Here is a 25,686-nt window from a genome sequence, read left to right on the forward strand (position 1 = left end):
GCTCAGCCTCTTAAATAGCTGAGATTACATGCTTGTACCACCAGATACCTCTGTGTGTGTATGTGTGTGTTTGTGAGAGAGGGAGGAGAAAGAGTGAGTGTGTGTGTGTGTGTGTGTGTGTGTGTGTGTGTGTAGGCCAGAAATTGATGTCTGGTTACTGATTGGCTAGTCTGGCTGATCACCAAGCTCCAGTGATCTTTCTTCCTTGTCTTCATCAGAGATTACAGGCACATATGTCCTCATGCCCAGCTTTTTTTCCTGCTTAGTTTTGGGTACTTTTGGGCACATGTTTGCCACAGCACATGGGTGGAAGTCAGAACTTGGCCAGTTTTGAACTCAGGCCATCTTGTTAGGCCCCTTACTGAAACCAGCTCAGCCTCTATTCCCCTTTTAAGATTTTACTTGTTGGTTGCTCAGTGTGGATGCTGGGTTCTGAACTGAGGCTCTCTGCGAGAGCAGCAAACACTCTTTAAACACTGAGCCACCTCTCCTGTCCCTCAGCCCTTTATATAGGTTCTCATTGTATTGTCTTGGTTGCCCTGGAACAGGAAATCCCATTGCCTCAGTTGGAATCTCTGCCTGCAGTACCACACCCAGCTCTTTCTGTGCTATAGGGACTCAGCTCCTGGGTGTGTTGCTGAAAGAAGCAAAAGAGATCTTGTACTGAGACTAACTCAGAGTATACAGTTGCTAGCTTATTATCCTCTTGTGAGAGTGTCACTCGCTCTTCCAGAGAATTCTCAGAGGTGAAGAGCTCTGGGAAACCCTTCTCTAAACTGTGAGTCTGAGTGGCCACACCTTTCCTAAATACTTTTTTTCTAGGGTCATTCTTCCAGTTCTGTTACCCTGTTTTGGGTGGTGATTTTTGACCTGAGGCAAGCTGTCTTGATTAATGTGACTTCTCTTACTATAGGAGAAAAAAAAAACCATGGCAGCAAGGCGGATGGCGCAGGAATCTTTGGACAGTGTATTACAGGAGAAATCTAAACGGTATGGGGATTCCGAAGCTGTTGGTGAAGCTCTCCATCTTAAAGCTCAAGGTAAGTTAAGATGTTTGGCCTGTGCAGGAGGAGCTCTGTGGACTGTCATGCTTTGGGTGCAAGCTGAGCTGCTGGGATCCTTGCTGGATTTGTCAAGAAGAGATCACATTTTCTTGTGGCCCACTTGCCAGCTATGCGGAAGGTACTGTTGTCATTGAGTAGAGTATATCAGCCAGACATCCTCCTCACTAAAGAATTTGAGCATGGCCTTACTTGTGCACATACTCTGCCACTGACTATACCCCAGCCTCTACAGAAGGGTTCCTTTGTGTGTATGTGTGTGTACATGCACCTGGAAGTAGAGGTTCCAGGGATTGAACCTAGTTATCAGTCAGGCTTGTGGCAAGTGCCTTTACTCACTGAGCCATCTAAACGGCTGTCCTTCCCCGCCCCCCCCCTTTTTTTTTTCAAGACAGGGTTTCTCAATGTAACCAGAGCTGACTGACCTAGACTGGACTTGCTTTGTAGATCAGGCTGGCCTCAAACTCACAGAGATCCTTCTCCCTCTACCTCCCAAGTACTGGGATTAAAGGCATGTGCCACCATGCCTGGCTAGCTAGCTATCCCCTTTTAAGACACTCCTCAGCCTCCAGCAAACTGGCTGAACTGCAATCTTAGTTCTTTCAGGCATATCTAAACCACGACTTGTGGATTGCTATGGAGTAGCCCTATACAAAACTATATATAAACTTACTGAAAACATAAGATTTGTTGTTTAAAAGGTTTTTTCTTTTTTTAAGCTTGATTAGTTTTCCAGTGTAAACTTTATAGATTACAACCTAACATTGCAATATCAAAAGATTGAACATGCCATAATACTCTAGTGCCATACATCACGTCTGTTTTCTGATGGGTCTTCGGGGACTCTTCTGAAAGAGGTCCTGACCCACAGGTTCAAAAACACTGCTATATATAGTCCTACCTGTCATGGAGCTTGCTATGTAGACCAGGTTAACCTTGAACTCAATGAAATCCTCCTGCTTCTCAAGTGCTGGGATTAAAAGCCTGACTAATTTACTAGTTTTTGTTGTTCTGGGGTGGGGAAGGGGGGGGGACACAAGGTTACTCACTGAAGCTGAAGCTCCCTGTTTATTTCAGCTAGACTGGCTGGCCAGTGACCCTCACTCTAGTGCTGTAGCTGCAGCTTGTTCAGACATGGCTGGCCCTTTTGTGGGTGGTAGGAATTTTAACTCGCTTGCACAGCAAGCATTCTTAACCACTGTGCTATCTCCCCACACATCACATCTTAATTTCCTCAGGAAGACTAGTGAAGGCTTGTGTTCTGATACATAGTATCAGCATGAGGCAGCATGATCCCTGTGAGTTTGAGGTCAGCTTGACTCTGCCTCAGAAAGAAAGAAAAAGAAAAACTGATTGGCAGAGAAACAGCAGGCCTTACAGAGTGCCGCTTAGTTTTGGAACAAGGCTGTATGTTATCAGTTATCCTTTCTTTGGCTTCTGCTTGATCCTGGACATTTTTCTTTTCTGTAAATCTGGCATAGGAAATGCATGATACAGCCATGATTCCTGCCTCTTTTTTGTTTGTTTGTTTTGTTTGATTGATTAGTTGTTTTTGTCTTCTGAGACAGGATTTCTCTGTGTAGCCCTGGCTGTCCCAGAACTCACTCTGTAGTCCAGGCTGGTTTCAAACTCAGAGATTCTCCTGCCTCTGTTTCTCAAGTGCTGGGATTAAAGGCGTGTGCCACCACTGCCTGGCTCTGTTCTTGCCTCTTAACTCTGCCACCTTGACTGCACCAAGACCACAGTCATGCCCAAAAATGATTTCAGTTTGTTTCTTGCTGGTGGGGCTCTATGTCTGCCCCCACCCCTCCCCTTCACACATGATGAGAGTGTCTTAGAATAGCATTTCCCACTGTATTCCTGCCCATTGGATCACCCTGCTTGGTACCCACCTTCCACCAGTGTATGCATATACATGGGGGTGGAGGGTGTTCTTTTCTGAGCTCAGAGTGAACTCAGGACCAGATATGTACTAGACAAGGGCTCTGCCACTGAGCCACCTCTTTCCCTTGGTAACGGCAGTGCCTACTGTGTACACTTCTGTGCTTGCTAAAGAAGGGAACTTGTATTTGCCCATGAGTGTGGGTTTTTGTGTTTTCTTCAATTACTCTAATACATAGTACCTGTTCATTTTCTTGTCTTTTTATTGGGAGGGGGAAGGGGGTATCTTAGTCAGGGTTTCTATTCCTGCACAAATATCATGACCAAGAAGAAAGTTAGAGAGGAAAGGGTTTATTCAGATTACACTTTCCATATTGCTGACCAAAGGAAGTCAGGACTGGAACTCATGCAGGTCAGGAAGCAAGAGCTGATGCAGAGGCCATGGAGGGATGTTCTTTACTGGCTTGCTTCCCCTGACTTGCTCAGCTTGCTTTCTTGTAAAACCCAAGACAACCAGCCCAGAGATGGTCCCACCCACAATGGTCCTTCTCCTCATTTGATCACTAACTGAGAAAATGCCTTACAGCTGGATCTCATGGCAGCATTTCCTACTTGGCACCTGAAGCTCCTTTCTCTGTGATAGCTTGTGTCAAGTTGACCAAACCAGCCAGTACATTTGACCCCTTGTCAAGTTGACACACAAACTCATCGCTATTAAGCCTCAACCCTCACTTTCTTATTCATCTCCAAGATCTAAATAACTTTAAAAGTCCCACAGTCTTTGCAAATTCTTAAAATTTCAATCCCTTTAAAATATCCAATGTCTTTTAAAATTCAAAGTCTTTTTACAATGAAAAGTCTCTTAACTGTGGGCTCCACTAAAATACTTTCTTCCTTCAACAGGGAAAAATATCAGGGCATAGTCACAATCAAAAGGAAAATCAGACTCCAACTGTTCAATGTCTGGGATCCACTCACGATCTTCTGGATTCCTCCAAGGGCTTGGGTCACTTCTCCAGCTCTGCCCTTTGTAGCACACACCTTGTCTTCTAGGCTCCAGCTGCCTGTACTCCACTGTTGCTGCTGTTCTTGGTGGTCATTTCATGGTACTGGCATCTCCAAAACTCTGCTGTCTGTTGCTGCAACTAGGCTTCACCAATAACCTCTCATAGGCTCTCTTTATGGTGTGAAGCCTCAACTCTATTGCATGACCCCTTCAGTCCTGGGCCATCAATTGCAACTGAGGCTGCACCTTCACCAATGGCCTTCCATGTTTTCTCACAGTGCCAAGCCCCAGCTGTTCTTCATGACCCCTTCATGCCTTCAAAACCACTACCACCTGGGTAACTCTTACACATTACTAAGTCCAGCCACAAGTACAAGCTAAAGCTGGAGCTAAGAAATTAGTGATGATTAAGAAGAGGCCAGCATCAATGAGGTGATATCTCCTGGGAAGTATTTTCTGAGAGCACAGAGGCTAGGTTCCAGAGACAGCCAAGGTTGTACCTTGTGCTGTGGCTGGACTTAGTAATGTGTAAGAGTAACCCACCTTGACTTTTGAGATACTAGGTGCTTACTGATGTGGCTAGATGGGCTAGCCAGTGGACCCTGAGATTTCCTGTCCCTGCCTTCCCACCACTGGGGTTATAGACTTAATGCTGATACATATTTAATATGGGTCCTAAGATGAGATACAGGTCTTCTTGCTTGTTCAGGCTAGCCTTGAAGCTCAGTCCTATCTCCCCTCAGCTCCTGAATGATGGCCTTCCAGGTGTTTGTAACCAGTACCTTTTTGTCAGATTTTTTTTTTCTTTTTTTACTTTATTGTAGGTTTTGTTTTAAAATCCAACTGCGAGAAAGATGCCTGGGCCCTGCTGTCACCATGGATAGCTTTTGGGGGCAGCTTCTTGCAGCGTTTCTTTTTGTGTCCAGATGGAACTACAATGACGTCTGTGTAACCACCCCCCCCATCCCTGAATGACACTTGACTCTCCGACATAGCCTTACTTAGTGTGACTTCTACTTGCCTCTGGCTCTATTTCAACCCCAGAGAGATGAGGGTTAATGCCAGGCAGGCCTTTCTACCACTTTGGGGTCAGGGGTCAGGCCTTTGCCTGCTCAGCTGTCCTGGGTGTGGGTTAGGGTTAGGCTGCTGCTGCCTCCCAGTGGCAGTGTGGGATAGGAAGTCCTCCAGGAGGCAATAAGAGCAGCAGCCTTATAAAACTTCTGAGACAGAAGTGGCGCACGCCTTTAACCTCATCACTTGGGAGGCAGAGGCAGGCAGATTTCTGAGTTCGAGGCCAGCCTGGTCTACAGAGTGAGTTCCAGGACAGCCAGGGCTACACAGAGAAACCCTGTCTCGAAAAAAACAAAAAAAAAAAAAAGAAATGAAAACTCTGAAGTGGGCCAGGCACAGTGGAAGATCCAGGCTTCATAGACCCTTCTCTAAAGTGTGGGTGGAGTGACGTTGGGGTGGGGGCTGGTGATGAGTTTGGGAGCCTGTGTCTGATGCTAATGTGTGCCTCAAGAGTCACCCATTGTCCTGTCTTGGCTAATGGCCACAGCGGGTAGCAGGTAAGCTCAAGCCTGGTGCTTACAGACATGTCTTCATAAGTGTGATCACTCCTAATTGCCCATAGGACATGGGTGTGGTTCTCAACCTCCTGTGTACACAGATGCTGCTGGGAAACTCAGAGTTGAGAACAGGGCTCCCATCTTCCTGTTTACCCAGGCATCGCTGGAAACCGTGACAAGTTGGGAATAAGGCCCTGAAGGCCTGTGATAAGCCCCTGCTGTGTGTGTAGGGGGGGGAGATTCATGGTAGATGAGGATGCCTGGGAAGGGATGTTCATTGGCTACACTTGGAGGCCCCTGGATACCTCATTAACATGGAGAACTCTAGACGGCACTACACTATGTGACCATTTGTCATGCTCCACTTATTGTGGTTCCAGGACAGGAATCTGATCAGGAGCTAGTTTGAACTCCTGCCATTCTCAGTTATGAGCTTTATCAGGGTTCTGAACTTTGCTACTACCTTACAAGTCCTTCTGTCTGGTGGCCCCATCCACTGCCCCACACATGGATTTCTAGCCCCTATATAGTGCAAGCTTAGAAGATGCTTCCCCTTAATATGCAATGGCATGGCGGTATCTGCACAGCACAGAGGTGCTCCTCTTCCATGTGTTTTGAATCCTCTCAAATATAACCAGGAACTGTGGGTGGCAGTGCTTTCTGCTGTTGTATAGGGAGAATGCTGGGAAAGGCCACACTGATGCAGGTACAAGTTTCCCATGTATTTTTACTCTGGCTTGGTTGAATATATGACTGCAGGTCTCAGTGGGTCAGTGCAGATTGGCTAGTGGAGAGCTGGAGGTGGCACCATAGACATTTTCTTATTGGTGTGGGGGGGCGGGGTGTGTGCACACGTTGTCTGTGTACACCTGGGTGCTCTGTGTGTGCAGGTATCTTCCCCAGTCATTTTCCACTTTATTTATTGAAACTGTGGCTCTTCCTGAACCTGGAGTCACCAATTTTGGCCACTGTGGCTGGCCAGCTTGCCTCAGGGATTCCTTGTCTCTACTTCCTGAGAATGGGAGATTACAGGCACCCACGCCTGTTTGGTTTTTCAGTGGGTTCTGATCTCACGTCCTCACACTTGCATGGTAAGCACTAAGCCATCCTGATGCCTCTCTACCCATTTTAAGCAATATTAGAGTAGATTGTTTGCACCTCACACCTGTCTAGAGTCCATGCTCTAAAGTGCCTTCTGTTTGTCTGGCCATCTATTTCAGATCTCCTAAGGACAGGCTCAAGAGCCAGAGCAGATGTCTATGAGGACATTCATGGTGATAGCAGGTACTCCGCCAGTGGATCTGGAGTGTATTCACTAGACATGGGAAGAGAGGGTCTGAGAGGTGACATGTTTGTGGGACCCTCCTTCAGATCTAGCAACCAGTCGGTTGGTGAAGACAGCTATCTTCGCAAAGAATGTGGCCGGGATCTGGAACCAGCCCATACTGACTCCCGGGACCAGAGTTTTGGCCACCGGAATCTGGGACATTTTCCTTCTCAGGACTGGAAACTTGCGCTCCGTGGCTCTTGGGAACAAGACTTGGGCCACTCAGTTTCTCAAGAATCCTCCTGGTCACAGGAATATGGTTTTGGGCCCTCATTGTTAGGAGACTTGGCCTCCTCCAGGCGGATGGAGAAGGAAAGTCGGGATTATGACCTGGACCATCCTGGGGAGGTGGACTCTGTGTCTAGAAGCAGTGGGCAAGTCCTGACCAGAGGCCGATCTCTAAACATAGCTGACCAGGAAGGCACTCTACTAGGAAAGGGGGACACCCAGGGTCTGCTTGGAGCAAAGGGTGTTGGGAAGCTTATCACACTGAAAAGCATGACCACGAAGAAAATACCTGTTGCCAGTCGTATTACTTCCAAACCTCAGGGCACTAACCAAATCCAGAAACCCACTCCAAGTCCTGATGTGACCATTGGGACAAGTCCAGTGCTAGATGAAATCCAGTTCGCTGCTCTGAAGATTCCTTTGGGGCTGGACCTTAGGACCCTTGGCTTGCCCAGAAGGAAGATGGGTTTTGATGCCATAGACAAGGCAGATGTGTTCTCAAGGTTTGGCATAGAGATCATCAAGTGGGCAGGATTCCACACTATCAAGGATGACCTGAAGTTCTCCCAACTCTTCCAGACTCTTTTTGAACTGGAAACTGAGACCTGTGCCAAGATGCTGGCCTCCTTCAAATGCTCCTTGAAGCCGGAGCATAGAGATTTCTGCTTTTTTACCATCAAGTTTCTAAAGCACTCTGCTCTGAAAACGCCCCGAGTTGATAATGAGTTTTTAAACATGCTTTTAGACAAAGGTGCTGTGAAGACCAAAAACTGCTTTTTTGAGATCATCAAGCCCTTCGACAAGTCCATCATGCGGCTCCAGGACCGACTGCTGAAGGGCGTCACACCCTTACTCATGGCCTGTAATGCCTATGAACTGAGTGTCAAGATGAAGACCCTCACTAGCCCATTGGACCTGGCTATGGCCCTGGAGACCACCAACTCTCTTTGCAGGAAGTCCCTGGCCCTCTTAGGCCAGACCTTCTCCTTGGCTTCTTCCTTCCGGCAGGAGAAGATCCTAGAGGCTGTGGGCCTCCAAGACATCGCTCCATCCCCGGCCTACTTCCCAAATTTTGAAGATTCCACTTTGTTCGGAAGGGAGTACATAGACCACCTGAAGGCCTGGCTCATGGCCAGTGGCTATCCCCTCCAGCTCAAGAGAGCTGTGCCCCCAGAGTCCCGAGAACAGAAAACCACAGCTCAGACCTGGGCTTCGAGCACTCTGAGCCAAGGTAAGGGTTTTATTTTTTTTTAAACAATGTCATCATTACCCCAATGCTACAGTACTTTTATTCAGTGTGCGTGTGCGTGCGTGCGTGCATGCGTGCGAAGGAATCAGTTCTTTCCTTCTGCCAGAGGGTTCCAGGGACTAAAATCCAGTCATCAGGCTTGACTTTAAGTGCTTTGACCCACTGAGTCATCTTGCTGTCCTGAGGTTTTGAAAGAAGTGTGCAGGGTGCAGGCAAATGCATGTGTCTGAAGGCTACAAGACAGCCTCAAGTGTTGTTCTTCAGGAAGGCTGTCCACTACCTTTAAGACATGGTCTCTCGGCTGGTGTGATGGCTCAGTGGGTAAGAGCACCCGACTGCTCTTCCAAAGGTCCAGTGTTCAAGTCCCAGCAACCACATGGTGGCTCACAACCATCTGTAACGAGATCTGACGCCTACTTCTGGTGTGTCTGAAGACAGCTTCAGTGTACTTACATATAATAATAAATAAATCTTTAAAAAAAAAAAAAAAAAAAAAAGAAAAGGTTTCTCTGTGTAGCCCTGGCTGTTCTGGAACTCACTCTGTAGACCAGGCTGGCCTGAAATTCAGAGACCTACCTGCCTTTTTAAAAAAAAAAAAAAAAAAGACATGGTCTCTCACTGAACCTGAAGCTCACTAATTAGGCTAGACAGCAGGGCCCAGTGGGCCTCCTCTCTCTACCTTCCTGGTTCTCCAATATGCATGCATCGCCTCACCTTGCATTTTTTATGACAGACCTAAGATCAAATACAGGTCCTCACTGACCCTACCCTCTCTTTTGAGATTATATATATGTATAAAACATTTGCTTTTTTACATATACTTGCCTGAGTATGTACACTACATATGTGTAGGAACTGATGAAGATCAGAAGAACCTCCAGCTCCAGGTCCTGTGGAGCTGGAATTACAGGCATTTGTGTGCTGCATAACATAAGTGATGAGACTAGAACTTGATCCTTTGCAGAATAGTAGCATGTGCTGTTACCTGCCATCCCCTCTCTGAGATTTTTATACACCTTTTTAAAATGTTGAGACTAGAAAACTCAAGGACCCAATTATTTTTCCCTTTGTTTTGAGGCAGTCTTATGTAAACCAGGCTGACCTCAAACTTCTGATCTTTCTGCCTCTACTTTTGAGTTTTGAGATGACAGAATGTACTATGTCCCCTGCCCCTGCTTTCTGAGGTCCCAGGGATAGAGCCCAGGGCTTTGTACATGCTATACAAGTGCTGTATCCACTAAGCCCAGATCCCCAGCTTCAAGATTACTTTGAAAAGAGACCCATGTGGGAAGGAGGTACAAAACTGGCTGGCCTTCACTAGGAACAATGTATGCATGACCCCCTTCAGCATGGGATGGAGGTTAGGATGCTGAGTTCCTAAGTACTTTGTCCTAGGTGTCACTGAAGGGAGAGAAAGCAGGACATCAAAACCTAGTGGATCCTGTGCCCGGGTGGTGGGAGGGGTGGTTACTGGGGGAGGCTGTGATTGGGTACTGAGGGGTGTCAAGGAGCAGCTGAGTCATTCCAGGTGGTATTGGTACCTTTCACTCAATTCCTTGTAGACAGCATCAGTGGTAGCTCTGTTTTTGGCCAGAAACTAGGATAGAAAAGCAGCTTGCTTCCCCTCTCCTCTCCTCTCCTCTCCTCTCCTCTCCTCTCCTCTCCTCTCCTCCCCTCTCCTCTCCTCTCCTCTGATCCCAGCATGCTGTCACACCCAGCCTTCCCAGGCATCAGAGGACATGTTACCCATCTTTTCTTTCCTGAAACATTACCTCTAGCCCAGGAAGTGTCACTTTTGCCCTTGCCCTTCCCTTTATGGAGCCCTGATTGCACCAGGCAGCAGATGTCCCAACACAGGTGAGTGACCACACTACTTCTAAGAAAGGTTCTTTCCAGAAGCAGGCTGGATGCATTTCCTTTCCTATCCTCAAGTGCTGGAAGGGAAATGAGGATAGTGAGCACCGGTGCTATAGAAGGCAGGGCTACAGGGCCTTGGGCTTACCCTTCTCTCCAGGCAGGGACCAGGCACTGCAGCAGCACACACACTGTCCTGAGGGTGCAACTGCCTCTCTTCTCTCTTTTTAGGTGGTGGTGGTGGTTGTTGATGATGATGATGTTGTTGTTGTTTTAAAGAATCCTTTTATATAGTAACCCCAGCTGACCTAGAATTCACTGTATGACCAGGCCTGTCTCAAATTCAGAGAGATCTACCTGCCTTTGCCTCTGTGCTAGGTTTAAAGGTATGTGTAGCCCCACTCAGGAAGATAATTTTTTTATTTGTGTGTGTGTGTCCATCTGTCTTTGAATGTATGAGAACAGAAGCCTGAAATGGGTATAGGTCCCTTGAACTGGTGAAGAGATTGGCTTGTTACTTGGGTGCTGGGCTCTGCGCTCTGGTCCTCCTGAGCACCAGCACTCACTGCTAACCACCCGTGCCCTCCTTTGCCTTTTTTTTTTTTTTAGTTGGAGTCCTGAGGCTAGTTAGCCTCAAGCTTTATATCCCCTGCCTCAGCTTCCCCGTATGCTGAGAAGTCTGCTATCTCAGCTTATCTGAGTTTCTGCAGCATTTGTTAGTAAATGACCACACTTTCCCTCAGGGGCTTCCACTGCCTGGCAATAGTAGAGGTTTCTGAAGCAGAGCTGGGCATTTTCTTGGCGGCCTCTGCTCAGAGTGCACAGCTGTGTGGCCAGCCATAGGACTGCCCAGCTGCTTCAGCTAGTGTCACCTGTTCCTCTACAAATGCTCAGTGCTCATTGAGTTTGGCATGATGGCACGGGCCCGTCATTCTAGCCTGGGCCAAGAGAGACAAGATTGCTGAAAGACCTTGACTCGGAAAGCAGAGGAATGCTCAAGAGATGATTCACGAGTTAAAAACACTAGCTGCTCTTCAGAGAACCCATATGCTAGCTCACAACTGTCTGTGACTCCAGTTGACGGTGTCCAGTGTCCTGACCTCCACAGTCATCAGGTACATAAGTAGTACATAGACATGTAAACAAAGCCCCCATACACGTAAAATACAAATTAAAACACTAAAAGAGGACCTGATAAGATGGGTCTTCGGTTAAAGACACTTGCCACCTAGTATGACAACCTAAATTCAATCCCTATTTCCCATATGAAAAGGGGAGATATAGGGCCTGGTGAGATGGCTCAGTGGTTAAGAGCACTGACTGCTCTTCCAAAGGTCCTGAGTTCAAATCCCAGCAAACAACCGTAACGAGATCTGATGCCCTCTTCTGGTGTGTCTGAAGACAAATACAGTGTACTTACATATAATAAATAAATAAATCTTTAAAAAAAAAAAGAAAGAAAGAAAGAAAAGGGGAGATAACTGACTCATGTTGTCTTCTGGCTGATACCCGTAGGCTTGATGCACACGTCCTTTCACACATTAATTAGTTATATATAAAAAAGGGGGGCCAGGACTGGAGAATTAACTCAGTGGGTAAGATCACTTACTGAATTAGCATGAGGACCTGGGTTTAGACCCCAGCAACTAACTGTACCAGTACCCATAATCGCAGTTCTATAGAACCAGAGACAGGAGGATGGCTGTGGTTTGTTACCCACTGAGGCTTGCTAGCTGCCAGCCTAGCTCCATGTTCAGTAATAAGTTCAAGGAATAAGGTAAAGAATGACATCCTCTGACCTTCACATCTGGGTACATGTGCACATGCACCACATACATTTACCTGTGCATAGATGGTACTGGGTAAGAGGCATGCACGAGGGGTCCTCCGAGTTGTGCAGCAACTGCTCTAAGTGACTAAGCCCATCAATGATGTCTTTTGTATTTTTTGTATTTTCAGGTATTTTGTTGAGTTTGTTTGTGTGTGTGTGTGTTTACATATGTGTGTAAGGGGAGAGTAAGAGCGTGTTCTATATGTGTGAATGCACAGGCTCTTAACACTCTCTGTCTTACTCCCTTGAGACAGGGTCTTAGTTAATCTGGGATTAGGCTGGTGGCCAGCAAGCTCTAGCTGTCTTCCAGTAGCTGCCTTCCACAGCACTGGGGTTACAGGCATTCACTGTCTGTAACACCCAGCTTTTTATTTGGGGATTTGAATTTAGGACCTCAAGCGTTCCCAGCCACTGAGCCATCTCTCTGACCCCAGGGTTTTTTGTTCAGCCCAGTGGCTCTTACTACTTACGGCTCAGGAGGGACATCTTTCAGCAGGACATTTTCTTCCTCAGCCAGGCTTTCCTCTTTCCAACACCAGTGTATATCTATGATTGAAGGTTCCAGCTGATGGCCTTGTGGATTTCTGCTGCCTTCCAGTTTGCTGTTCTGGGCTCCAGGCCTTTGTGGTCCACCATTCTTTACAATATCCATTCTGTATATTGCAGCAGTTCCCCAGCGGGCGGATCACAGGGTGGTGGACACCATTGACCAGCTTGTCATGCGTGTCATCCAAGGAAGGCTATCGCCCAGAGAGAGAACACTTCTCCTACAGGACCCTGCTTACTGGTAGGCATGGTTATTTTATCTTATTTTTTTCTAATCATTTATTTTTTTAAAGGACATGTTCTTATTTAAGACATAATTATATGTATGAGTGTTTTGCCAGCATGTATGCCTGTGCACCACATTCATGCAGTGTCTGAGGAGACTGGAAGTGTGTGTCAAGTCACCTAGAGACAGTTTTCAGCTGACATTTAGGTGCTGGAAATTGAATTGAGGTACCCTGGAAGAACAGCAAGTGCTCTTAAACAGCTGAGCCATCTCTCCAGCCCTATTTTATTTTTTGCAAAAAAGTTGAGCAGCACTCACCTTCTCTGCTGGACTGACCTATTGTGCAAAGAGACAGGTACCAAAAGCACATGATAATGAGGGGAGGGGTTTGTTTTGTTTTGTTTTTTGTTTTTTGGGTTTTTTTAAAGATTTATTTATTATTTATTTTTATATGTAAGTACACTGTAGCTGTCTTCAGACACACCAGGAGAGGCCATCAGATGTCATTATGGATGGTTGTGAGCCACCATGTGGTTGCTGGGATTGAACTCAGGTCCTTTGGAAGAACAGTCAGTGTTCTTAACCACTGAGCCATCTCTCCGGCCCATGAAGGGAGTTTTACAGCCCTGGGAAGCAAGAAGGTCAGAACTGGCAGCCAGCCTAGACTACAGGATAAAGACTCTGTGTAAAACACTTCAGGCTAAAGAGTGTTTTGCCTGCATGTGTACCACATGCCTGGTGGCAGGAGAGGTCAGAGGTGGCATTGGATCTTCTGGAACTGGAGTCATAGATGGTTGTGAGCCACCATGTGTTTGCTAGGAATCCAACCTGGATCTACTACAAGAATAGGAAGTGCTCTTAATCACTGAGCTAACCCTCCAGCCTCTCTGGTTTTTCTTTTTTTTTTTTTTTTAATTATAAGAGATAGGATATTAGTTGGCTCAAGCTATGCCCAGACTCTCTGGGCTGAAGGAATCCTCCTGGCCTGCTATTGACTCTGCACTGCTCCCTGTGAATTTCTCTGTAGCTATCCTTGCTTTACAGAGAAAGGCACGGTGCTTGCAGGATGCATAGCTAAAATGAGCTGGAGCAGAGATCAAAAAACAGGGGAGGAAGCTGGGTGGCCTTAGATTGGTGAGGTAAACTGAAACCACGATAAGAAGGCATCCTGCCCCCCCCCCAAAAAAAAGAAAAAGCCGGGCGTGGTGGCACACTCCTTTAATCCCAGCATTTGGAAGGCAGAGGCAGGCGGATTTCTGAGTTCGAGGCCAGCCTGGTCTACAGAGTGAGTTCCAGGACAGCCAGAGCTACACAGAGAAACCCTGTCTCGAAAAAACAAAAAAAAAAACAAAAAACAAAAAACAAAAAAAGGCATCCTGGTATAGAGACCTAGGGGTGATGTCACCAGAGGGATCTGATCTAGAGAGGACTGCCTCTGCCACAAAGACACTGGGTATAGCCTAGCAGCTGATGGTTACCACTAGAGGTGACAGATAGAAGCCATACTTGGTAGTGTGGTAGGAGCTGGCTTTGAACTCTGGCATTCCTCCTGCTTTAGCCTCCAGTGCTGGGGTGGCAGGTGAGACAAGGGCACACAGGTGCTAGCCTCGCTTCTATTTTCTGCTGGCTCTCTCTCTCACTTTGTAATTTGTAAGGGAAGTAGGGCTCTGCTCTGCCAGTTGTTCCCTTGGCCTTTAGGGACCTCTCAATCACTGTTCCAGGGACTTTTAATTGTCACCTCCAATATCAGCAAAGGGCTGGGCTCAAGACCATTGGGCCCTAAAGTCTGGGTGTTCAGTGTCCCGTGCAGAACAGAGTCCTGTCTGCATGAGATACATGACTTCCAGCACATTTTTTGCTTTGAATTTTGAGAGTCTCTGTAGTCTGATCTGGAACTTGACATCCTCCTGCCTCAGCCTTCCCAGTGCTGGGTTCGTATGAGTGTGCCACCTCATCCACCGTCTTGTATGCTTTACATAGTCTCTAGCTGGCAGGAAACACCGGAAGCAATGTGACTTGTCCATAGCGTCATAGATAAGGGCAGCAGCAGCAGGGATCTGTCCCTTCTCTTTCTGTGTTACATCTAAGCTCAGTTGACTCCCAAGCAGCAAACTTGGGTGTAGAGGGCCAACTGTGACAGTTGTTTGGGTTTTCATTCTTGCTGTTTTGTTTTGGGTTTTTTTGTTTTTGTTTTTGTTTTATTAGCTGGTGAATGCCAGGGTCCAAATGGAGTACACAGGTTCCCATTCCTTCTGTTCTTCACAGCCAGCAGAGATTTGACATCCTTGTACCTGAGAGAGGTGGTGAGGTGACCACCTCAGCCTGGCTTATTCAGCTGTCCTTAGTACATCTGCAGGTGTCTCAGACTCCCCTCAGTCTTGCCATACCTCCCTCAGTGGCACAGGGAAAGCCCACAAAGCACTTGACCAAGTGGCCATGTAAGAGGCGCTGTCTGCCGTGGTGCTGCAGGGCAGTGTGAGCCTGCAGCTTCCTAGGCTCTGAGCTCCCTCATGGCTGCTCACCAAAGTGGGAAAGGAATCCAACAGATGTTCGATTGCACACCTTTAATCCCAGCACTCTGGAGACAGACAGATCTCGATGAGTTTGAGGACAGCCTTGGTGTACATTGTGAGTTCCAGGCTAGCCAGGGCTACATATCTACATAATTAAGGCTACCTCAAAAACAAAACAAAAAGATAATGTCTCTCCAGGCAGTGGTGGTACACACTTTTAATCCTAGCACTCTGGAGGCAGAGGCAGAGGTAGGGAGATCTCTGAGTTCAGGCTATCCTGGTGTACAGAATGAATTCCAGGACAGCCAAGACTACACAGAGAAACAGAAAGAGAATAGCTCATTTTGTAGTCCAGGCTGGCCTTGAATTCTTTGTAGTTCTCCTGCTTTGGCCTCCCCAATGTTAGGACTAAGAATAAGTCTCTCTCTGGACCCAGCTGGATCAAAGCTCCTGACTTTCTTAGGTTACCTGGGCAGAAGAGAGCAGCAGGTGCCTCACTCAGGAGGGAGCTGTGCCTTGCTGAGCACAGTACTGTTTTCATAGTGCTCTGCCCTGTGTCTGCTTGGCAGGTTTCTGTCTGATGAGAGTAGCCTGGAGTATAAGTACTACAAGCTGAAGTTGGCAGAGTCACAGCGACTGAACCACAGCTGGCCCATTGTGGAGCGGAGGCCAACGCCCGCACAGTGTGCGGTGCGTGCCATGCTGTATGCACAAGCTGTGCGAAGCCTCAAGCGCAGACTCCTCCCATGGCAGCGCAGGCGGCTGATTCGCTCCCAGGGTCCTCGAGGCCTGAAGGCCAAGAAAGCCACCACTGCCCAGCAGACATCCCTGTCCTCAGGCACTCGGCAGAAACACCATGGCCGCCAGGCTTCTGGCTCCTTGAGGGTGAAGCCACCACCACGGGATTCAAGTGATGCTGCCCAGGACTGCCTATCAGAGCCTGCCAAACCCTGTCCTCAGCCCTCCAGCCCTGGAGCCTTGGGCCCGTCTCCTCGGCCAACTGGAGCGGATGACTCAGAAGCCCTGCCGGCCTCTTCTCGATGCCCCTCTGCTAATAGTAGGTGTCCACCCCTACCCCATCCTGTCCCATGATCATCTGGGTCCCTTGGGGTAGTAGGAGTTGGGCTGCTAGGTGCTAAGCAGTCTGGGCAGATGGCAAGCTAGAGTGGTCAGAAGAACTTGGACAGGATGGGTACATGGCCACACTGTCCTTCCTATTCCTCCTGAGCCCTGACTCCTCATAATATGTCCTTGCTGGGCACTCGCCATGGGGTGCTGATATTGGGGCCAGGCCTGAGTCTCCATCATACCACCATTACCCTCATGTATACCAGAGTCCACTGAGGTAAAAGTCATATGGAAAAAGACAGCTTTCAGAGAACCTGCACACACCCTCTTATTACTTGGCTTGGTTTTGGTTGTGTTTATGAGAGGTTTGAGACAGGATCTCTCCATGTAATTCTGGAGCTCACTATGTAGACCAGGCTGGACTCAAACTCACAGAGATCTGTCTGTGTCTCTGCTTTTAAGTGCTGAGGTTAAAGGCATGCACCACCATGGCCTGCAAGAGCTTATTTTGTGTGAGTCAGGGTCTCTGCATTCCTGGTTGGCCTGACATGTGCTGTAGCTGGGACTGGGCTGGAACTTAAAGCCACTGACCTGCTGCATCCTTGTCTCTGTGCCTGGCCTCCACTACATTTTCATCCTGCCTGGGTTGCTTATAGCACCTAGCAGCACCCACTCTACATGAAGCTGGCTGTTGTGGGGCATACCTGTCACCCCAGCACTTGGAAGGTGGGACCCAGGAGGACCCAGACTTGCATGGTCAGCCTCACCTATGTGAGACCTTGCCTCTAATAATTATTCCTGTATTATTTGGGGTGGGTGAGAGTGAAGTATAAACAGAGGCAGCTGCTATCTAAGTGTCTTCATTAGTCTGGGTTCAGCAGTGCTAGCCATTGAATGCAAGGCCACAGGTCCACTCGGCAAACACCACCAAGCTGTACCCCAAGACCATTTCAGGTATTTCCAACCTGGCCAGGCGTCCATGCACATCAAACCCTCCGTAGTGTTTCCTTAGATGCCTCCGAGTGCACTCTGCCTCTGCAAAGCTGCACTGCTGCTGCTGAAGTCCATTTGGTTGCCACCAGCTCACCTTTTCTCTGCCCAGAGATCCCATCCAGCTTTAGGTGGGGACATGCGCTGCTGACTGCACAGTGCTCAAGCCTCACCATAGACTGCCCACGCTTCTCTGCTCCTGACTCCAGGAGTGTCCTGAGCTGTTGGCTGGGTGTCTGCTGACCTAAGCTTCGAGAGTCTGAGCCGCAGGTTGGCAGCCTGTCGGCTGAGGTGATGAGAGTGATGGCCTGTTCCCACACAGCCACCCCAGGTGTTCATGCGGCTGCTGATGCTTCTGCTACAATCTGCCTATAGGCTAATTATGACAAAGAGAAGATTCCAGAGTCACATGATACAGAAGGGTAGACAGCTTGAGTCAGGCTAAAGAGCCACAACCACTGCTTTCTGTTTTGTAGTGGATGCAAAGACCATGGAGACTGCTGAGAAGCTGGCCAGATTTGTGGCTCAGGTCGGCCCTGAGATTGAGCAGTTCAGCATAGAGAACAGCACTGACAACCCTGACCTGTGGTACGTGCCTTGGACTCCACCATAGCCCACATGCTGTGAGCAGAGAGCAGGCAGGATGGTTCCACCTTCAGCTGAGCCTAGCCCAGAGCTGTCATCTGTTGGGTCAACCTTCACCCAGATCATCAGGAAATGCCTTGCCCTCTTTTCCATCCACCCTCACACAAAGACAGAAGGGCTGGGAACTCCAGCAGCATTTGTGCATGTGCCTCACAAGTTATCTAAGAGAAATCCTGAACAGCCACAGGTGCTGTAGAAGCTCTAGCTTGTGGTGGAAGGCCTCTGTGATGAAGATGCCTCAAGGCTCCTCCACAGGCCGGTCCAGCCCTCCCCACCTTCAAGCTTGGCAGGGAGAGTGTGTCATGGTCTGACTGAAAATGTAGTTGAATGTTTGCTGTGTATGAGAGGCCTGGTGCTGCAATGGAATGTAGTTGGAAACTTACAGGTTTGAACCAGGGCTGGAATTAAGTTGATACACTTCTTGCCTGGAACACACCGAGCCCTAGTATCTCCTGAGCACTGCTTAAGGCACATGATGTTCCATACCTGTCTTGTTAGCACTTAGAAAGTAGAGGCAGGAAAATCAGTAGTTCAGTGTCATCTTTGCTACATAGGGAAGTTGAGGTCCTGCTTCTAAAAGCACAGACAGAGGGATGGAAAGCACGCAGGATGGACAGAAGGCAGACAGGCTGGCTTACATGTCTGAAAGAGCTTATGGTTCCAATATAAACAGAGCATGCTGCTCTGGCTGCCTGGGCCTAGTGACTGTGTGCTGTGTCCTGCACTCCTCAGCCCTGGCCCTTCATTGTCCTGCCCAGGCCTCCTCCTGCTCCCGGGAGAGCCAGGGTACCATGCTCAGAGCCACAATATCCAACTTGCTGCGCACATGTACTGCTGTGTTATCTCCTGAGTCTGAGCTAACAAAGGCTTCATTTCAGGCTGTTATTTGGGCTTTTTTTCTAATTCAGTGAAGATTACAATTTGAAAAGAAACCTTGCTGTTCTTGTACTTGGGTTTCTATACAGCAAACACTTGTTTATTTGTTTGTTTTTTAATAAATTTTTCTTTTTAAGATTTATCTATTATGTACACAGCGTTCCTCCTGTGTGTATGCCTGCAGGACAGAAGAGGGCACCAGATCTCACTGTAGATGGCTATGAGCCACCATGTGGTTGCTGGGATTTGAACTGGAAGAACAGCCAGTTTAAAAACAGCTTTTAACCATTGAGCCATCTCTCCAGCCCCACAGCAAACACTCTTACCTACTGAGCTGTAGCCCCAGGCCCCAGTTGAGTCTGTTTATGTTTACATGGTTTATTTACTTTGGTGGACATATGCAAATGTGAAGGTCAGAGGACAGCTTACAGGACTTATTCTCTCCTTCCACTATGGAAGTTCAGGGTTGTCAGGCTTGGAAGCAGACGATACCTTTATCCACTGAGCCCTCCAGAGTGTGTGGATTAAAGGCATGTACCATCACACCCATCTGGAATTTTTAATTACTCTTAATGTTGTTCTAACATAAAATCACCTATAGAAGTCCCACTCACCCTCCTCAGTAACAGGGAGCCATCGTGTTTGTTCATCTTTCATTTTCCTTTGCACAGCTCAGTGCCGAGCACTTGCCCACTTAGGCTAGCACTGCAAGAAACGCGTCTAGACCTGTCTCCTTTCCACCTGCGCATCTGCCCTCCACCCCCTGCCAGCCTACGGTGTGTTATTCATAATACTCCTTTTACAATGCTGTCCAGTGTGTTCATGAAGGGAACCCCAGGACCTCTGGTAGGTCTTGCCCCTCCCCAGTATCAGAACAACTGCACAAACGATATAAATCCTCATGGCTTCTGAGGTCTCAGTTTGAGGTTGGTCTGGCTTCACTTCTCCCACTTAGAGACAAGAGAGGTACAACTGGCCTCTGGAGGCCAGGGGTAGAACAGTGCGCATGTGTGCTACCAGTGGGCTGCCTTCTCCTCACCTCTGCTCCATCTGAGTCCTCCATTGGATGGTCCTGCATGCTCTTGCAATAGGTTTTCTCATACCTTGACCCCACAGCTATTCAGCTCTGCCCCCCAAACTCTTTGTACCAGCCAAACTGACCATGACCCTGTGTGCTTTCCCACCCTTCTGTCGGTCACCTCTTCCCTCCCCAGGCGGCTGCTCATCATTGTTACTATCAGTCTGTACTTGCTAGAACTATTGTGTATGTGTGTGCCTGTGTGTGCTGTTATATGTGTATGTCCGTGAGTGTTGGTGCACTTGCTTATATGGACACACAAGGAAGCCAGACACTGAATGTCTTCCCAAATTGCCTTTCCTCCTTAGTTTTTGTTTGATGTGTGAAATTTTAACTTTTTAAAAATAGTATGTATGTGTATGTAAGTTAATGTGAATCACATGTGTATGAATGTCCATGGAGTCCAGAAGAAAGCATTGGATCTGCTAAAATCATTGCAGGAGTTACAGGGTGTTGTGTGAACTGCCTGGTATAGGTGCTGAACCTGGACTCCAGTCCCCTGTAAGAGCAGTACACCAGATTATTAATGTTGGGACATTTACCAAGTGGCTGCTGTGAGCATTTGTACAGGGGGTTGTGGGGTAAGGTACTACTAGGTCCTGTGTCCAGCATCATTGAAGAAAGGAAGGCTTTTTGTGGCAACTTGTTGGTATCTGGAGGACAAATCCTGATGTCAAGAAAGGCTGGTTCTTAACACTGGAGAGAGGGCTCAGAGGTTAAAAGCACTGGCTGATCTTCAGAGAACCCTGACCCAATTCCCAGCACCCACATGGCAGCTCACAACTGTCTGTAACTCCAGTTCCAGGGGGTCTGACACCTTCACATAGACATACATGCAATACCAATACACATAAAAACAATAAAATAAAAAGGAATCATCACAAAATATTTAAAGAAAAAAACAATGGCTAGTTCTTAGTGCGTCTGCAGGCTGGAGAGCACCAGCTTCCTTGGCCACGCCGTCTGTGCTTCTGAGCCTTTGGATCTATGTGTGAGCTTCTGGTGCTACTCAGGCACCTCAGATCCTTCACCCATTTACTTTATTTATTGTGTGTTTGCTCTGGGCATTTGTAGAGGTCAGAGGAAACAGGTTCTAGGGTCTGAGCTCAGCTCTCAGGTCTGTGTAGCAAGTGTTTTTATTGGTTGAGCTGCTTCACAGACTTCTTTTTTCTTTTTGAGTTTGGTAGGGATAGTATGGGGGTGCCTCTTGCAAGTTGCAGAAGCATCTTGTCATGAAAAACTTGAGAATCATCTTGTCCCTCCAGAGATTACTCGACTCATCAGTCCTAGTCCTGTGGGAGTCTAAACATTATGTCTTCCATTAGCTGCTCTGGGAAGCCATAGCAGGGTCATGGGGAGGCCTGGCCTCTGTCCTGGGCCAGGAAGGAGCTTCACGCTCGTCAACTCAGCAGCTCATTTTCCCCTCAGGTTCCTGCACGACCAGAGCAGCTCAGCTTTCAAGTTCTACCGAGAGAAGGTGCTGGAACTGTGCCCATCCATCTCCTTCCAGTCCACTGGTGAGGCAGGGGACTCAGTACAGAGCCCCACAGCTGGCAAGGAGGGTAAGGGTGAGCCACAGGAGGGGCACCCTGAGCAGGAGGCTTCACTGGAGGGCACTGAGGTGCTGCCTGAGGAGGAAGAGGAAGATGAGGAGGAGAGCGAGGACGAGGGTGGAGAGGAGACCTCCACTCTCAGGCCACAGGCAGGAGCTGCCAAGTGTCCAGGCTCTGAGGGCAGTTCCCCTACTGACAGCATCCCTGGAGAGGGGTCCAGGGAGGACCAGGCCAGCACCCCTGGCCTGTCCCAGGCCTCCTCTGGCAGCTGCTTCCCCAGGAAGAGAATCAGCAGCAAGTCGCTGAAAGTTGGCATGATCCCTGCCCCAAAGAGGGTGTGTCTCATCCAGGAGTCAAAGGGTGAGTATCCCATAGTCCTGTGAGTGACACACTCAGTAGCCATTCTAGCTGTGCCAGCCACGGCCAGTCATCCTGCCTCCTGCCAGCACCTGCTGGCCTTGTGTGTGTGCAGATGGGCCCAAGTACCTGGCACAGTGCACAGGGTTCTCTGCTCTCAGGACTTAGAATTTTAGTGGCGTTTGGGGTTTTGTGGTGGTTTTCTTTGAGACAGAATACATGTGATTAGCCTGTGCTGGCTTCATATAGTAATCTTCCTGGCCAGCTCCCACAGGGTGAAACTGCAGGTGTGCCACCACAACCAGGTTCTCCTTAGTTCACAGTGCTGGCAGGGGGACCCAACCAGGGCAATTCTGTGTGGCCCCTGGGTCTATGCTTTGGCTTGTAAGTATTATTAGCCATTATGCACTCCATTCTAAGGTGTTAGCCTGAGACCTGCATGTCCAGTAAGGGGGCTTCCTTCCTTACAAGGATCTCTGTCACAGGGCTGGAGAGATGGCTCAGGGGTTAAGAGTTAAGACTGCTCTTCCAGAGGTCCTGAGTTCAAATCCCAGCAACCACATGGTGGCTCACAACTATCCGTAGTGGAATCTGATGCCCTCTTCTGGTGTGTCTGAAGATAGCTACAGTGTACTCATATACACAAAATCAACCAATCCAAAAAAAAAAAAAGGAGCTCTGTCACCACTAGGCTGTAGTAGAAGCTCAGCCTGCTGTTCCCTACACTTGACCTTGAGGCACCCCCAGTTTCTCCCTGTACCTATAGTGAAGCTGAGAAGACAGTAACCATTGGGCCTTGCTGTTCTGTAAAACTCACTTTATATCCTTAGCACTGTAGTGGATGGCCAGTGGCCCCACGGTAACCCTGTGTCCTGTATCTGTACAGGGGAGCTGAGCCATACCTCAGATACCTTGGTGCTTTTACATCCGTGAGATAGGCCTTCCACGATGAGAGCTTGGTGCTCTCCTAAGTTCTGTGTTCTCACATTGGACAGTTAGGGGCCTTGACTAGGAGGGCCCAGTGCTGCTGTGGCCTGCCTGCAGCAGAAGTGTCTTCCTGTAGCCATGGAAGCAGCCCAAGCAGCAGATCTCTGTGAGGGCCAGCACTCTGGGGTTGAGTGGTGCCCTTGGCACTGACAATGCTACTGGCTTCATCACAGCCATTCACAGGATGTAGAATATTTGAGAGCTGGAAATGGGATAGAAGCCAGCATCAGCCATGTAGGGCAGACATGGGCGTGGACTGTCTTCATCAGGCAGCATTTCTGTTTATCTCTAAGGGCACTGGGCAAATGTTCAATGTGAACAGATCTCTCCCTTTTGTCTTCCAGTCCACGAACCAGTTCGAATTGCCTACGACAGGCCTAGGGGTCGTCCCATAGCCAAAAAGAAGGTGTGTGTGACTGCATTGTGACACCTCCCTACCCCTGCAGATTCAGCATCAGAATGGTTGACTTGCTGCTTGTGGTGAGGCTTCAGGCACTTTGCAGAGCTGGGTGTGGAGCATGCCTGTGTCCCAGGTGTTCAGAAGGCTAGGACAGGATGATTGCTTATGCACAGGAGTTCCAGGCTGGCCCAGATATCACAGCACACTCCATCCCTAAGACAGCAGCCAGGCGTAGGCATGCCTGTTATCACTTCACTGCCTTCGGGAGGCTGGGCTGTAAGATCTCAGGCTTGAAGCCAGAGAGTGAGTGTATTCAGCCCTACAATATAAACTATGCAGTACACAGGAGAGCAGTCCACTCAGAAGAGGCTGGCTGCTAGAGGGCCATTAATCCTTACAGGTCTCTTGTTCAGTCACTTCTCCTTTAACCTGGGCTCCACCCTCCTCACAGAGTTTCTCTCATAGTCTTAGTACAGGGCAGCAGCATGCCACCCCACAGCCTGTTGGCTAGTTCTAACCCTGGGGTAAGGGACCTAGCCTCAAGAAGTCCCACCCCCAGGGATGTTTGAGGGAAGCTGGTGGTGAGTGGCGCTCACCATTCCAGGCATCTAGGGTTAGAACACCACTTGGAGATCCAGTATACACTGGAACAGAGTGGTCTACCCACTGACTTTCTCTCCTCAGAAACCCAAGGACATGGAGTTTTCCCAGCAGAAACTGACAGACAAGAACGTGGGCTTCCAGATGCTGCAGAAGATGGGCTGGAAGGAAGGCCATGGCCTGGGCTCCCTTGGGAAGGGCATCCGAGAGCCCGTCAGTGTGTATGGCATGGCTGGGGGAAGCCTGGGGTGCCTTGGGTTGGGGCTATACAGAGTATACAGCTAGGTCATTTTTTTACTAGCTGCACACTTAGGTGCACAGGAGTGACCAGCTCCTTCCTACATAGACCTCTGAACAGCTTCTTGACTCTTACATCTAAGCAACATTTAGTAATGGCACAGGTGTTTCTGGAAGCCATTACAGGCTGCAAGGATGCAGACACAAATCCTCCGCCCCTCTTCATATGTCCAGAGGGTGTGTCCCTCAGCACCAACACACACCTGGGTGAGGTGGCCTGTTGTGATCAGGCTGCAAACCCACAGAGGGCTCCAATCAGGCCTAGCTAGAGCTTATCTGTGATACTGGAAGACAGGGAAGAGGCAGGGAAATTGTGAGTTCCAGGCCAAATAGGACTCCAGAAAAGACTGTCTCAAGCACAAAAGGCCATGCTCCCATGAGCTAGTGGTTTCTTTTTCTTGTTTAATTTTTGTTGTGCTAGGGAGAAAATTCTGGGCCTCACCGCATGGCAAGCACTCATTGAACAATGCCCTAGCCCTGTGACTGTATTTCCTCTCTGGATATCTGTCCCATGTCCCTGTGCACCCTAGTTGACTCCTGATCCGAGCTCTGACTGTCGCCTCTGCTCTGCAGGGGTGCTCTTTCAGAAGGAGAGGGCCTGGGAGCTGATGGGCCTGAGCAGAAAGAAGACACCTTTGACGTCTTCCGCCAGCGCATGATGCAAATGTACAGACACAAGCGGGCCAGCAAATAGGTGTGTGCCAGGACGCAGACCAGCAGCTGATGCTACCAGAAAGAAAATCTGAGTAAGGCAGGAGGGCCATTCCTGCCATGTGCCACATGCTCCTGTTCAGGCACGCAGGGGAGGAAGCTCCTCAACAGAAGGGTAGCTTACTAGCCCCAGCCCTCCCACCCTCCCTCCAGTGCCTCTGCCTGGATTTGAGCATGCTGTCATGGGACTGGGCCACCCTCGGCCTTACCTGTTTCTACTCCAGGTTTCTCTCGAAGATGACAGTTCCTTGCAGGGGCCAAACAGGATAGACTTGATGAGTGGCCTTGCTCAGCCACCACACTCCTTCCTGAGGGCCTCAAGTGCTGTTTTGTGAGGGGTCTATAGGCCTCATCCTTCTCACTCTTGGTTTTTTGTTTTTACTTGTATTGTGTGTATGTGAGTGAGCAGGTGTGTTACGGTGCCCATAAGAAGAGCAAAGGACAACTTGTGAGTCAATTCTCCTTCTACCATGTGCGACTCCGGGAGTGAACTCAGATCCTCAGGCTTGGTAGCAAGCACCCTGACCCACTGATTCCTGTTGCCAGCCCTCATTCTTGGTTCTTGACCTTCTTACCCGTCATGCTTCATACACAGTTCTGAACAGCCATTCTCTTCTTAACTAGATCAGAGCCACTGGCGACAGAGATAAGCCTCGAAGCAGCCTTGCCCTTCCCGTCACCCTGCCCCGGACGCCTGCAGCCTGAGCCTCGGTGTGTACTCGGCCAGCTCCACATCCCTAGGTCAGGTCCCAGCAGGCCTTGCCACTCTGCAGAGCAGCAGCCACTCAGGCACCCTTGTCTGTCCTGCTTCTGACTCTGTCCTTCATCTTATTC

General features: G+C 48.7%; 1 protein-coding gene across 11 annotated transcripts in view; it reads left to right on the plus strand.

Moving 5' to 3' along the window:
• Positions 1–25,686, plus strand: part of Sugp2 (SURP and G patch domain containing 2) — a 28,918-nt gene that overhangs the window by 1,567 nt on the left and 1,665 nt on the right. For 3 of the 11 annotated variants that reach the window (XM_030243480.1, XM_006509644.2, XM_006509645.3), the window contains 9 exons: positions 914–1,040; positions 6,737–8,302; positions 12,672–12,792; positions 15,860–16,347; positions 17,825–17,936; positions 21,376–21,860; positions 23,189–23,250; positions 23,929–24,065; positions 24,715–25,563. In XM_030243480.1, coding sequence (XP_030099340.1) covers positions 929–1,040; positions 6,737–8,302; positions 12,672–12,792; positions 15,860–16,347; positions 17,825–17,936; positions 21,376–21,860; positions 23,189–23,250; positions 23,929–24,065; positions 24,715–24,835 — 3,204 coding nt within the window. In that variant the 5' untranslated portion in view covers positions 914–928 and the 3' untranslated portion in view covers positions 24,836–25,563. The other 8 variants (NR_165051.1, NR_165052.1, XM_006509647.3 and 5 more) reach the window with 8 other exon arrangements.

This window comes from Mus musculus, chromosome 8 (assembly GCF_000001635.26).
Source record: "Mus musculus strain C57BL/6J chromosome 8, GRCm38.p6 C57BL/6J".
NCBI classification, from domain to species: Eukaryota; Metazoa; Chordata; class Mammalia; order Rodentia; family Muridae; genus Mus; species Mus musculus.